This window comes from Erythrolamprus reginae, chromosome 2 (genome assembly GCF_031021105.1).
Source record: "Erythrolamprus reginae isolate rEryReg1 chromosome 2, rEryReg1.hap1, whole genome shotgun sequence".
NCBI classification, from domain to species: Eukaryota; Metazoa; Chordata; class Lepidosauria; order Squamata; family Dipsadidae; genus Erythrolamprus; species Erythrolamprus reginae.
In genome coordinates this window covers 111,710,201-111,725,093 of record NC_091951.1, presented here as the reverse complement: position 1 = coordinate 111,725,093, position 14,893 = coordinate 111,710,201, and the positions used below count along the sequence as shown (strand labels likewise).

Below are 14,893 nucleotides of genomic sequence, written 5' to 3'. Positions count from 1 at the left end.
CCTTGGGTATTAAGTAGTTCATCTAAAAAGCTTCAAACTAAAGCTTCAGTGATAAATGGGCAACCTATGTGTTTCAGATGATTCTTAGCCTTAAGATTACTATCCTTGTTTTTTACATAATCCAAAGTTATATTCAGGATTTTGTGCCACTAATGGCAGTGAGAAATACCCTAAACAGTATTTGTGGCCTCATCCTTCCTCCAATCAGGCTTTGAGAAGCATAGCTGATGACGAGACTGAGCCTGAGGAGGGGTCAATCATCGTCAGTTGAGTCCCTTTGCACCCACAAGAGATCTAAGTCCAGCCCACCTTGAATTCCATTGACTCTTATCTACCGCCAAGTTGCTTGGTCCATTAGTAGTTCAGATTCTTCTAAAGAGCTAAGGTTTGCAATAAATATTTATGCCCATTGGAACTGCCTGGATCTTTTAACTTCCCAGGCGCTTGTCATATAGCTAGGAGGCAAGGCAAATAAGCTTCCCTCAGTCCAAAAAGCAAAAATTGTTCAGGGGAAATCTCACATATTTCCCCTTGCTTCTACAGCGCTGCTTCAAATGGCTTGGGAAGAGAGCTGAGTGGATAGTATCTGAATTTTGGGTGAAATGCTACCTGAAAGATTCACCTGAATTGCAAAAAATGCTTTTAAAAAGGTTTTAAAAGGTTCCGACCATCAGCTGTGCCTGCGTGATAGTTGGAACTTTAAAAAAAAACATTTTAAAGCATTTTTACTACCTTTTTGCCAGAAACAGTAGTAAAATAAAGTGCTTTAAAAGGGTAAAAAAAGATTCCGTGGGCACAGCTGATTGTCGGAACTTTTAAAAACTTTTTAAAAGTATTTTTAAATTACCAGAACTGGTAGTTAAAAATGCTAATTTTTTTTACATGGGCCATGCCCACCCAGTTACATGACTCCCACTAAGCCACGCGCCCCAAGCCACGCCCACAGAACCTGGAGGGAACATTTTTGAATTTCACCACTGGTCTGAATATGCTGAATGTCCGAAGAAGAAACAGAGAGAGGTGTAATATAATTAAGAGGAATAGCTTGCGAAGATGGCTGTCCTAGCAATTTGTATAACTATGGAGGCTGAGCACACGGCCTACTTATGCCCTAAAAGAAAAACCTGGTAATAGTTTCTCAGGCTTCCTTAGCAAAAGTTCAAAAGCTCCTGATCTATAGAATTCAGCAGTTAAAATACCCAGCTTAGTCTTCTACAGATTACTATAATAAACAGGCTTATATTAGCTACTTTTTGACAAAAAATCAAGTTGTACTGAAGGCAGACCATACCGATGGACCAGATAAGCCCATTTCTCCTATCTCTCCTTTCTGTCCCATTGCTCCAGGGTTTCCTTGCTCTCCTTTCAATCCTTTGGGGCCCTGTAAGTTATGAAACAAAAGTATGAAACACTGTTAATTGGCCAAAAAGTTTATCTCACCACCATGCATTTCACTCTGAGATCTTCTAAGTCCCTCCCTGAAAAAGACTGGGGGGATTAGCTGGAAAGGTTCTGAAGAGGAAATAATAAACAATATAGTATATACATGTATCTGGAAGATAACCTTTTAAAAGCTTCTTTAAACTGGAATAAAGTTACCGATGCAGCCTAATACAAAGTATTCTCCAGCTTTTCAACTAAGAAATTGTATCACCCACTGCCATTTTTTCAGAATCCCCTTATATCTATAGATATATCTGGTGGTGGGCCACAGGAATACAATGTGCTCAAATTATATTGCAGGATGCACATTTGCAAAAAGAAAAGATTTTGTGTCAAACCAACCAACCAATCAATTAACTCAGGAATTTGAATAGAGAAAGGGGGGGGGGAATAAGAGGGGAAAATGAGAGTGTAATGTATGCTTCTTACATACTACTTTTTGGAACTTCCACAGATGGTATTGACTTTATTAGGAAGTAGAATTAAAAAAAAAACCTGATTACCAAAACAGAGCCTTAAAAATAAAATACAAGAGAGGCAAAGATTTCTGCCTTTAAATTGAGATTTGCAGCAATGGCTGTCTCTCTCGAGCAGTGTTTCCCAACCTTGGCAACTTAAAAATATTTGGACTTCAACTCCCAGAATTCCCCAGCCAGCGAATGCTGGCTGGGGAATTCTGGGAGTTGAAGTCCAGATACCTTCAAGTTGCCAAGGTTGGAAAACACTGTTCTAGAGAAGCAAAATACTGAAAAAACAGTGGTCACTCAAAATCCCTGCCACTGTTATCTAAAAACTTCACTGAGGAGATGCTGAGAAAATTCCACCACTTGGTTGTTAAGCAAAAAGTAAAAAGAAAAAAAGAAAAAAAAGCAAAAATTTGCCACTGCAATTTATTTATTTATTATTTATTTATTTATTATTTAGATTTGTATGCCGCCCCTCTCCGAAGACTCGGGGCGGCTCACAACAGAGTAAAACAAATCATAAATAATCTGAGTAAGTTTAAAATATTTAAAGATTTAAAAACCCCATATACTAACAGACACACACACAAGCATACCATGTATAAATTAAACATGCCCAGGGGGAGATGTTTCAATTCCCCCATGCCTGACGGCAAAGGTGGGTTTTAAGGAGTTTACGGAAGGCAGGAAGAGTAGGGGCAGTTCTAATCTCCGGGGGGAGTTGGTTCCAGAGAGCCGGTGCCACCACAGAGAAGGCTCTTCCCCTGGGGCCCGCCAACCAACATTGTTTAGTTGACGGGACCCGGAGAAGGCCCACTCTGTGGGACCTAATCGGTCGCTGGGATTCGTGTGGCAGGAGGCGGTCTCGGAGGTATTTGGTATCAAAACCATAGTAAAGACAATCCTCACTTACTGACCACAATAAGGCCCGGCATCATTAAGCAGCATGATTGTTAAGCATGATGTTATGTGGCTGCAGTGACTTTACAACATCAGTTCTGTCAGTACCAGCTACAACCATTAAACAAATCATCGTGGGTAATTAAATGCAACATCAGATGACCGTAACTTGCCACTTCCTGTTGGCTTCCCCAATGACTTTGCTTGTTGGACTATGAGGCTTGCAAATGGCAATCACACATCCACAGAATGTTGTGAACTGTGGTCCAGTTGCAAATCATAAACACGATTGTGGGGGATGCTAGGTCAGCTACACCTTTGAGAAACAATTGTGAAATATTTTTTCAGTGCTGTTTTAGTGTCAAACAATCACTAAATGAATGGTCAATAAGTGAGGAATATCATTACAATTTAGTGACCCAATTGTAAGCTAGGATTGGATTTAGGATTGTTTTAATGATGGGAATAAGACCACTTCTGTTTCCATGCATATTTGTCTCCCTAAAATCCCAAATCTGACACAGATAAAAACTATTTGACTCATCCCCCCTTAGGGATGTCACTCAATGGTATGGAGTCGTTAGAGCAGTGTTTCTTAACTTTAGCAACTTTAAGATGCATGGACTTCAACTTTCAGATTTCTCCAGCCAGCATACTGGCTGGGGAATTCTGGGAGTTGAAGTCCAGGCATATTAAAGTTGTCAAGGATGAGAAATGCTGTGTTAGAGGTTGCCAAACAAGTCAAATGAAAAAAATTAGATACAGACGTACAGGTAAACCAATCATGCCCACTTCTCCAATCTCTCCCTTCTGTCCTACTAGTCCAGTGCTTCCTTGATCTCCCTTTGATCCTTTCAATCCCTGTAATAAAAAGCAAAAGTAGATGGGGTTTAATTCAAAGGATTTGTTTTCAGAACTTCTCAGATACACATTAAATTGTGCTTATGGAAGAAAGCCCTGCTTACAATCAAATGCCGATGATAAAGAGTAGAACAACATTTCTCAGAGTGGAAAATATTTCCTCGAGATTCTGTTACCAAACACTTTCCTGCACAAAATTTATCATTTTGGATCAAATTTGTAATCTCAGAACATAACTGTGGAATGGCTAATAAAGAACCAGATAGGAAGCTAAACAAGATGGCGGTGTTACTGCATTGTTGTGTTGGGTAATAATGGTTGGGGAGGATATATTAATTTTCAGTGGATTACTTACTTTGAGAGAAGATGAACTGCACTTCTCAGCAAGGTTCCAGAGAAATATTTGCATTACTATTTGCTATTTGCTCTGTACGGTTCTTTTTTTCCTACTACAAGCCTACAGTTCATAAGCCTCTTTTTGTCATGAGACCAAGACTCTTGAATGATATAGCCTGTTGGTAGAACTTTCAATATTTATTTCTTGGATGATCTAGCCTGTAGTGAAACTTCCAATATTTACTTCTGCAAGATGTCTTCAAAGACATCTTAATAGCATGTAGATACATTCAATTCTGCAATGGTTTAACTCTATGGTGGCTTATGTACCAAACCTCTAAATAGTTCAGAAAATTTAAGGGCTCTGCATTCTGAAGTGCTGTGCAAATCCTTTGCTTTTGCACAATGTAAAGTGTGCAATAATATAAATTACTGAATATAATAATATAATATAATATAATAATTTATATAATAATATAAATTTCAGTAATATAAATTACTGAAAAAACCCACATCTTTTTTTCACAGCTTGCTGCTTTGTAAAAAAACACCAAGCTGTCTCCAGAAAAGCTTCCTTTGAAGACTTTGCACAACCCCATTTAAATGATTTTGAATATCTGATAGAGTAAATTTGTATACAGATAAAGCTTGCCTGAACTTCAGTCAACCCCAAATATTTCAAGGGATAATAATGACACCTTTCTATTTTGCTTGTCTTTTGATTTCTAACTTTAACTTCCAGAATTTCTTTCTTTGTTTAATTTTCTTTTGTAATATAAATTACATTTGATTGCTGGGCCTCACAAAATGAGAGAGAAGTTTGACAAGTAAAAATATTGCTCTTTCTGTTTATTTCTGTCAGTAATGTTTGTTCAAAATAGCAATAAACAGGCCTATATTTATAAAGTCCTCATAAGTCCTTGAAGATTCTGATTATTTTAATAACTTTGACAATTTCAGTTCAATCTTTTAACTAACTACTTAATTAACTGCATTTACAGCTAATAAAATATAGAACGGTAGCCATAATAATAATTTTCTACACTGCTCAAAAAAATAAAGGGAACACTTAAACAACACAATATAACTCCAAGCAAATCAAACTTCTGTGAATTCAAACTGTCCACTTAGGAAGCAACACTGATTGACAATCAATTTCACATTCAACTTTGTACAGAACAAAGTATTCAATGAGAATATTTCATTCATTCAGATCTAGGATGTGTTATTTGAATGTTCCCTTTATTTTTTTTGAGGAGCATATTTTAAAATAAATTCAGCCAAACACTTTCATAGTGAATCCACTAATCCTGAAACATACCCTCTCTCCATCAACTCCAGGTGGACCAGGCAAGCCAAGCTCCCCCTAAAGTATTAAAGAAAATGAATAATTTAGGATAAAGAATGTCAGTTCAAATTAAGTTATACAAAATAACTTTTATTTTCTTGCACTACATGTAAGTATAATAGTGATTCTTAAAGCCTGAAGAACTGTCAATAAAGCTGGATATTTTAGTCAAAGCACTCAGTTTCTTCAGACTGCAATTCCATGTCCACTTACCTGAATTTATGATTTTATATTTCAGAATTAAAACACCCATTTTAATCTAATTTAAATATCTTCCAGCTCTAACTTTTAAACAAAGGCAATCTTGGAGATCCAAGCAAGTCAACGCCCCCCTTCCTGAAGATCCTGTTGAGTATAAAGTAACATTTGCTACACTTCAGTTATGTTGTTTTTGTTGTCGATCAAGTAAATTGTTAGATCTTCAATAGATAGCTATTAAGAACCTCTTAGAAAATCCAAGTAACCATATAAAGAAACCTAATGCATATTACCATATAAATTAAAATATATAAATTATCCCCCAAAATTCTGATGCCTGCTACTTGTATACCTCTACACGTTAATCTTCTAAACTCATCACTGATCTGATCAGTTCTCAAAGGATGTCATTAACAGAATAACTCACATGGATCAATAATTGTGCCACCAAATGGCCATTGGTAGAATAGGGATGTCCAACCTTGGCAACTTTAGGACTGGTGGACTTCAACTCCCAGAATTCTCCAGCCAGCAAGTTTGACACCCCTGGTGTAGACCAACATTTTTTTTTAAAAGGAACTGAAATCTAACCTTTGGTCCTGGAGTACCTTGAGGCCCTGGTTCCCCTTGAGGCCCTGGTGGCCCCTAAAACAAAGAATAAGAAGGATTTTGTTGCTGTTGTTAATAGTAATATTTAAGAAATAAAGCATTTATAAATAATCATGTACTGAATAACTTTTAGAAAACAAACAAGAGTTAGTTTAAGCAACAATGATAACACAGAGAAATGTCTTTGTAGTAGACTATCTAATATTTAACTGCAGGGAATTTATTCCACAATGCAAGGAAACTTATAAAGTTTCTATTTACTGAATCTTGCATCACATGTATTATGAGGTGATAAGAGCCATCTGTCTTATAACAAATAATGACACATCTCCAAGTTGTCACTTCATGGAAAACTTGTTTTCCTTCTTTTTCAAGCTCTGCAACTAGCAATAGTTGACAGATACTAATATATAAACTTAACTATTCTGAGATTCTCGCAATGTGGGAAGTCTTGGATTATCAACACCATGCAACCATACCATAAGATTTTTGGGAAATACAAGGGTCAAGGTAAGATAAAAGAAAATACGTTAATGATTAATTTTGTATTAATAGAGGATATCATTATTGTGATAAAGATAAGTACTTATATACAATATCATGTTATATTATGCTATATAATATATATGATATATATCATTCACACATGCCCTTATATAGTTAGACTACTGCAACACACTCTACATGGGACGACCCTTGAAAAGTGTTCAGAGACTACAACTAGTCCAGAAGCGTGAGCTGTTGTTGGTGCATCTAGGTACATCCACATCACACCAACTCTCTGTGAGCTGCACTGTCTTCTAATCAGTCTCTGGTCGCAATTCAAGGTGTTGAATTATCACCTATAAAGCCCTACATGGCTTAGGATCAGACTATCTTTGGGACTGCCTTCTGCCACACAGCTCCCAGCGGCTAATAAGGGCCCACAGGGTTGGCCTTCTCCAGTCCCGTCAGTTAAGCAGTGTCAGTTGGTGGAGCCATGGAGGAGGGCCTTCTCTGTGTTGGCACCGGCTCTCTGGAACCAGTTACCTCCTGAGATCTGTACTATCCCCACCCTATTGGCCTTCCGGAAAGCCTTAAAGACCTGGCTCTGCTGGCAGGCCTGGGGCTGTTGATCAATGACACATCTTTTTGATCCGGCCACAAAAGAAAAGATATGTATGATTTTATTAGGGTGGTTTTAAATTGTCTTTTAAATTGTCTCTCTTAGATGTCATTTTTTGTTGTAAGCCACCTAGAGTCCTCTGGGAGTTGGGTGGCATATAAATCAAAATATATCAAAGAAATCAAAGAAATCAAATGTTATATTTCAAAGTGAAATTGATTATAAAATTATATTAAAGTAGCAAATAAGCACAAATTATTTGCCAAATACAAATACTGTAAGACAACCCTAGAAATATACATGTACAGTGATCCCCCGGTTATTGCGTCCCCGACCATTGCGAACAGGGTAATTCGCGATTTTTCAACCCGGAAGTCAAAATACCATCTACGCATGCGTGCCGGGCACGCATGCGTAGATGGCAGCGGCTTCCCTGGGTCTTCCCCCTCTTGCTGGCGTCAGCGAGGAGTTTCCCCACCGCCCACGCAAACTCCTCGCTGCCGCTCGCCCGCCCTTCGCCTGCCCACGCCGTTCGCTCCCCCCTCTTGCTGTCGGGAGGGCGAGAAGCCCTCCCCAGCACCCGCTCGCCCGCCCTTCGCCCTGGCGGAGAAATTCCAGCCCCCACCTGGTCCCGCCCGATCCTCCTCCCTGAGGCAGCTCGCCCTCCCATGGCCGCTTCCTCCACCCTCTATTGCAAGCCCTCGCCACCGCAGCCAACGCGCGCTGCGATCTTCAAGCCCGGCTCCTTTCGGCCCAGCATCCCGGGCCAAGCAGCTGCCTTCCGTGACTGAGCCTGGCTGGCCCGGAAGATCGTAGCGCGCGTTGGCTGCAGCGGCGAGCGAAGCCAAGCCGGCAGCAATGTCGCCGCCGGTGCAGCCAACGCGCGCTACGATCTTCCGGGCGAGCCAGGCTCAGTGACGGAAGGCAGCCGCTTGGGCCGAGAGGAGCCGGCCTTGATCCGCCAACGCGCGCTACGATCTTCCGGGCCAGCCAGGCTCAGCGGATCAAGGCCAGCTCCTCTCGGCCCAAGCGGCTGCCTTCCGTCACTGAGCCTGGCTCGCCCGGAAGATCGTAGCGCGCGTTGGCTGCAGCGGCGAGCGATTTCGCCGCCGGTGCAGCCAACGCGCGCTACGATCTTCCGGGCCAGCCAGGCTCAGCGGATCAAGGCCGGCTCCTCTCGGCCCAAGCGGCTGCCTTCCGTCACTGAGCCTGGCTTGCCCGGAAGATCGTAGCGCGCGTTGGCTGCAGCGGCGAGCGATTTCGCCGCCGGTGCAGCCAACGCGCGCTACGATCTTCCGGGCCAGCCAGGCTCAGCGGATCAAGGCCGGCTCCTCTCGGCCCAAGCGGCTGCCTTGATCCGCTGAGCCTGGCTCGCCCGGAAGATCGTAGCCCGCGTTGGCTGCAGCGGCGAGTGATTTCGCCGCCGGTGCAGCCAACGCGCGCTACGATCTTCCGGGCGAGCCAGGCTCAGTGACGGAAGGCAGCCGCTTGGGCCGAGAGGAGCCGGCCTTGATCCGCCAACGCGCGCTACGATCTTCCGGGCCAGCCAGGCTCAGCGGATCAAGGCCGGCTCCTCTCAGCCCAAGCGGCTGCCTTCCGTCACTGAGCCTGGCCCGCCCGGAAGATCGTAGCGCGCGTTGGCTGCAGCGGCGAGCGATTTCGCCGCCGGTGCAGCCAACGCGCGCTACGATCTTCCGGGCCAGCCAGGCTCAGCGGATCAAGGCCGGCTCCTCTCGGCCCAAGCGGCTGCCTTGATCCGCTGAGCCTGGCTCGCCCGGAAGATCGTAGCGCGCGTTGGAGACAGGCTTTGAGTTTTGGCTGCGGGGCGAGGGAGTTAGGAAAGTCCTACTTCTCCCCCCGCAGCCAAAACTCAAAGCCTGTCTCCTGCTGCCCAGTTTAGCCAGGACACGAGCGGCGAAATGACTTGGAGGAATGTGAAGCTGAAACCGGACGGTTTCAGCTTCACATTCCTCCAAGTCATTTCGCCGCTCGTGTCCTGGCTAAACCGGGCAGCAGGAGACAGGCGGTGGGCTGGGAGCCGCAGGCGAAAGGAGCTCGGGCATTGTTCTCCGGACCCCGCCTGCAGCCTGGAGAGGGAAAGGGCCGCCGCGGGGCTGAGCGGGCGGGGTCCGGAGAACAATGCCTGGCGCCGCGCTCCGATGCCCGAGCTCCTTTCGCCTGCGGCTCCCAGCAGCACTTTGAATCCAGCAGCTTCTGCTGGATACGGGCGGTGGGTGGGACGAGCGGCGCGGAAGCCAGGGGCTGTGGCAGCTCGCCCCCCCATCGCCCGTATCCAGCAGAAGCGGCGGGATTCAAAGGGATTCAAGGCTAACTTCTGCGCTTGGCTTGAGGACTCAGCTCGGAAGCTGCACGGGTGTTTTAAAAGGTCTCCGCCGGCATGGGGGGCTTCCTACCACCTCCCGAACCCCCAACTCGGGTTTGGGGGGGTGCTAAGAAGCCCCCCATGCCGGCGGAGACCTTTTAAAACACCCGTGCAGCTTCCGAGCTGAGTCCTCAATCTTCGGCTCCTCGCTAGCGCTGCGGAAGTAAAAATACCATCTGCACATGCGCAGATGGTGTTTGTACTTCCGCAGCGCTACTTCGCGAAAACCCGCTCGTTGCGGGGGTTCCTGGAACGGAACCCTCGCAACGAGCGGGGGATCACTGTATATAAATATTGTAACTGTTTTGTTATATCAAATGTTTTTTTTAAAGTATATAAGCAAATAAAAATTATTTTTAAAAATGGAAATCTGTTTGGTCCAGCAGAAAGTAGAGAGGCATTGACTTTTTTATGTCAATCATCTTATTACAGGTAGTCTTTTGACTTATTACCATTCATTTGGCAACCATTCAAACTTATGGCCATTGTAGTGTTCCAGGGGTATGCGATTGCCATTTGTGACTTTCCCAGCTGGTCATTCAACAGATAAGTTCATTGGAGGTGACAACTGTGATGATTTCCTTATGGATTGCAACAATAGAGGCTCATAAGATTGGGTGCAATTTGCTTAATAATGCAAGTATTTATTTATTTATTAATTTTAAGCCTGCCCATCACTCTTCCAGAGGAACTGTGGGCAGTGTACAAATAAAATATTAAAAATTAAAATACATAAATATAAAATTTTAAAAGTGACATCCCAATTTTCCTTATAAGTTGAGGACTACCCGTAGTTCCCAAAATGAATTGTATCCTTGTAGTGAACATAATTATTTGTTTCTTACTTCTTTATACAAAATATGTATTTTGAGAGAAACTAAATACTGTCCTTTCAAACTAAAATTCGGTAGTTTTAATTTATCACATATTGTGGCTGATGTGTTGAGAACTGAATTTATCAGTTCATTAACATATATGCAACATTTGTATAGGAAGCACTGAATAAAAGCACTAAATATGAATGGATTTTGTTTTGTTTCCTATGAATATACATGCAGGTTCTTGTTGTTCTTGTTCATTGAGTTCTTGTTGTTCATTAAGAAATACAAATTAACTACCATCATGAAGAATTCAATCTGAAGACTGCCCTCTATTGGATAAATACTCATTTCATTGATAAAAGGAAATTTTTGGATTTAATCCAAACAGTTATACACCTTTTGACATATTACACTGAATATGCAATGCCTGAAGTCTTCCAGTGCAAATTAATTCAGGGCACAAATCAAGTATGGGACAAATGTGCATTTTAAAAAGTCTTATATAAAACCAAATCAATGTATCATGCTTGTATGAATCAGGACTGAAGTGGCACTTAGCTGTCCAATAATTCAAAGAAGTCTACCTATGAACAGCACAAAGGCATTCCCACAACTGGAGTCCAATCATGTGGAAGTCCATGTGTGAATAATTGCTGGCATGTGGGTTTTTTTCCACTACAAAAAAAGATTTCAAGGGCATTGCAGTCTCATTCCTGATACCAGTTGTGAACATGAGATTTGTGGGGAATTCTTGGGGTTGGTTTTTTTTGGAGAAGGATAGTAGAAAACAGAATTTAGTTCTTCAAAGGTTTGCTTGTATTTTCACACAGTAAGTATAACACACAATTACCCTGAAAACAAAAATACAAGTCAGAGTAAGTATGTTCTAATAATCAGATTTTCGCTGTCATCTAAAATGTAAAATGGGAATATCTCTCTGATATGGTCCAAAGTCATTATGGACCTTTGACTAAAATAAAGTCAAGTTTCCTGATCTAAAGTGATAAACACTAAGCAGTGTTAATGGTGCTTCAGCTTTCCTCAGTTTGATGCCTCCAAGTGTTTAAGACTTAAATTATATTGGTGGCTGTTAATGGGGGTTGACTGTCTCAAGAAATCAGAATGCTGCACTGGATTGGCACTGGTCGAGCCAAAGCTAAGTGATAATATTAATTTCAGTAATGAGTAAAAAGCTTTCTCATAATAAACTCTGCCAGTTACTTTAGTATCAAAACGACTGTAGGATCAGTCACTACACTTCAGTAAGCTAGAGAAATACAAACCAAAGTAAACAATCCCTTCAGATTTGGATCTGTTTTATTAACCAAATGTTTAGCAGAAGTTTTGTTAATGATCACAATCCAGAAATCCAAGGCAAAAAAGCCACATGCTAGGCCATTCCAACAAACCAATCCAAATGAACATCTGGTACGCCACAATTACCGTCAATTTGGGTTTCCCCACAGCCTGTTATAAAAAAATTAGGATGTTTTTCAAATGTACTCGACACAGCTAAAACAGTAGTTTCAAAGGCTAGCCTTCCCTCAATGGCAAATAGTATAATTTGTGCAAACTTGTTGTTATCAGAAAATGTGACTGCATTGCTTTTACGTATTCATCTGAAATGGAAAAAAAAAATGTAAACTCTATTCTTGTATCTACTAAACTGAAATCTATTATGTAAACAAACACCTGGTAATATTACTTGTGTGTCAATTGTTGCAAGTATTCACCATTCTGAGGAAAGATAGGTAGCCCTCACTTTCAAAACAGACCTGAATTTTTCTGTTTAGGAACAATTATATTCTGTCTGGGAAGCAATGCAGCTGCCTTTCCAAATTTAGAAACAACAACGAGACAGCAAGCAGCATACCACTAGAAGAAAAGTATTAAGATTTGTATCAGACTGGTATGAGCTGGGCATATGGAGTAGTGAAGAGCTTGGTATGCCCCAACTCATCAGACTAGAGAACAAATGTGTATTATATTAACATGAAGGTTATTTATTTATTTATTTACTTATTTGCTTACTTAATTACTTAGTCAAGCATATATATCATTACAGACAAAGAACAAACATGATTGTGAATATATAAGATGTACAAGCATGGTTATGAGTACATGATATTTTACGAATACATGGGGACATTAGGACAGGGGCGGTAGGCACACTGGTGCGCTTATGCACATCCTTTACAGACTTTTAGGAATGAGGTGAGGTCAAGGGTAGACAGTCTAAGGTTAAAGTTTTGGGGCTTTGGGGAAGAAACTACAGAGTCAGTTAATGTATTCCAGGCATTGACCACTCTGTTGCAATCATGTTTGGAGTGGTTTACATTAAGTTTGTATCTATTATGAGCTTGGATATTGTTGCTATTGAAGCTGAAGTAGTCACTGAGAGGTAGGATATTGTAGCAGATAATTTTATGTGCTACACTTAGGTCAGATCAAAGATGGCATAGTTCTAAATTTTCTAAGTCCAAAATTTTAAAGTCTGGTGGCATAAGATTTTCTGTTAGGAATAAAGGAGTGGAGGACTCTCCTTGTGAAATATTTCTGGACAATCTAAATTGTATTAATGTCCAATATGTAGTGTGGGTTCAAGACAGATGAGCTGTATTCGAGAATTAGTCTAGCAAACGTTTTATATCATGGGTCCTCAAACTGCAGCCCGCTAAAGCAATTAATCCAGCCCTTGCAGGTCCATGAGGCTGGCCCGCCCACCCTTCAGCAGAGCCAGCACTTGCCTTGCGAGCTAGAACTGAAAGATAATTTTGGTCTGCAGAATGCTTCTGAAGGTGTGGGTGTGAAAGGACACCCCAAAATGGCTGAGAACCATTGCCTCTTTTTGATAAAGAATAAGCCATTTTTTGCCTGGTTTCGGACTGCAGAATGTTCTGGAAGTGGGGAGGTGGGGTGCAAGGAGCCCAAAGCATGGATGAAAATGGTCCATTTTGGTCAAAGAAATAAGGTGTTTTTGCCTGGGGAGGGGGGGGGGAGAAGGAGCCCTAAACCAGGCAAAAATGGCCCAATTGTGATCAACAAATGAGCCTGGTTTTAGACTGCAGTATGCTACTGAAGGTGGGGGGAGTGAAAGGAGCCCCAAACCTGGGTGAAAATGACCCAGTTTTGGTCAAAAAATGAGTCAGTTTTGCTTGGTTTTGATCTGCAGAATGCTACTGGAGGTGGGGCCCATAGATGCCCCAGGAGGCCAAAATACGGGCAATATGGCCCATTTTTCACCTCTCCCTGCCTCCAGAAGATAGAGAGGGTGGGGAGAGAAAGAATCTCCACCCGTCTTTAGGGCACTCTCTAAAGCTCATAGGTGAGAAAGTGAGGACAAATCAAGGGAAATATTTCTTCACCCGGAGGGTCATTGGTTTATGGAATTCACTTCCAGAAGAGGTTATGACAGCTGTCAGCCTGGATAGCTTCAAGGCAGGATTAGACAGATTCATGGATGCCAAGCATATAGATGGTTATTGAAATGAATGTCCAAGTGCTGCCTCTATGTCGGTTGAGGCAGGCAGGATTCCCTTGAGTACCACTTGTTGGGGGTCAAGGGAAAGGGAGGGTCTTGCCTTCTCTTTCTGCTCAAGATCCCCATGGACAATTGGTGGGCCACTGTGTGACACAGAATGCTGGACTTGATGGGCTTTGGCCTGATTCAGCATGGCTCTTCTTATGTTCTTATGTTCTTATCCATACATCATTTATCCATCTATCCATCCATACATCCACTTATATATAATACTCCTTATATCACGCATGTTACCTTGAGGGCTTCCAAGATCCTACCATCATAGTCAATTACTACTGTATCACCCTGTTCTCCTTTCAGGCCTGGAGGTCCCTGAAAAGAAAAAGTTATTGCAAAGTTTATGCTAACAGACATAACACTCTCCTATCCACATACTTTTAGGTATGTCTTAGTAAATTATCCTCCACTGTAAGGAAGAGTCAAATATCACCTACACTGCTTAAGTCCCAAGAAAGACCTAGCTGTTGACTGCCCTGATCCCAAGCTTGCTATTTTTAAAGGCAATTAATTATCAAGGCCAGCTCCTTTTCAACAGTGCTGATACAGCTGTAGAATTCCTTTCCATAATAAAATTTTAAAGGCCGTCTTAAAACATTTTGTTAAAATCGTTTTGTTATTCAGAGCTTTTTATCATCACATGAACTTTGGAAATGGAGAGTTCTTCTGGGAAAGAAACTTAATTACATCCTTTCATTGTTTTGTTCTTTTTGTTATATAGTACTGTGGGGGATTTCTATTTTGAAAGTTAATCGACAAAGTTAAACTCAAGGATGTGAACCCTCAGAAAGGTACTAATAATTGTTGTTAATTGCACTTTTCCATTCATGGAGAATTCTTTAATCCAGGAGACGCATCTGTAAATGGAGGAAAAGAGGGTGACTTTA

The 14,893-nt window shown here is 41.9% G+C and overlaps 1 protein-coding gene across 1 annotated transcript in view; it reads right to left on the bottom strand.

Annotated features, from left to right (window-relative positions):
- The window catches only part of COL23A1 (collagen type XXIII alpha 1 chain), a 376,723-nt gene that overhangs the window by 29,524 nt on the left and 332,306 nt on the right, over window positions 1–14,893 (bottom strand). Inside the window, exons 14-18 of the mRNA XM_070739187.1 lie at window positions 14,244–14,321; window positions 6,142–6,195; window positions 5,326–5,370; window positions 3,579–3,668; window positions 1,292–1,381 (exon numbers count right to left, since the gene is read on the bottom strand). Of these exons, the coding sequence (XP_070595288.1) occupies window positions 1,292–1,381; window positions 3,579–3,668; window positions 5,326–5,370; window positions 6,142–6,195; window positions 14,244–14,321 (357 nt within the window). The remainder of the gene's footprint in view (window positions 1–1,291; window positions 1,382–3,578; window positions 3,669–5,325; window positions 5,371–6,141; window positions 6,196–14,243; window positions 14,322–14,893) is intronic.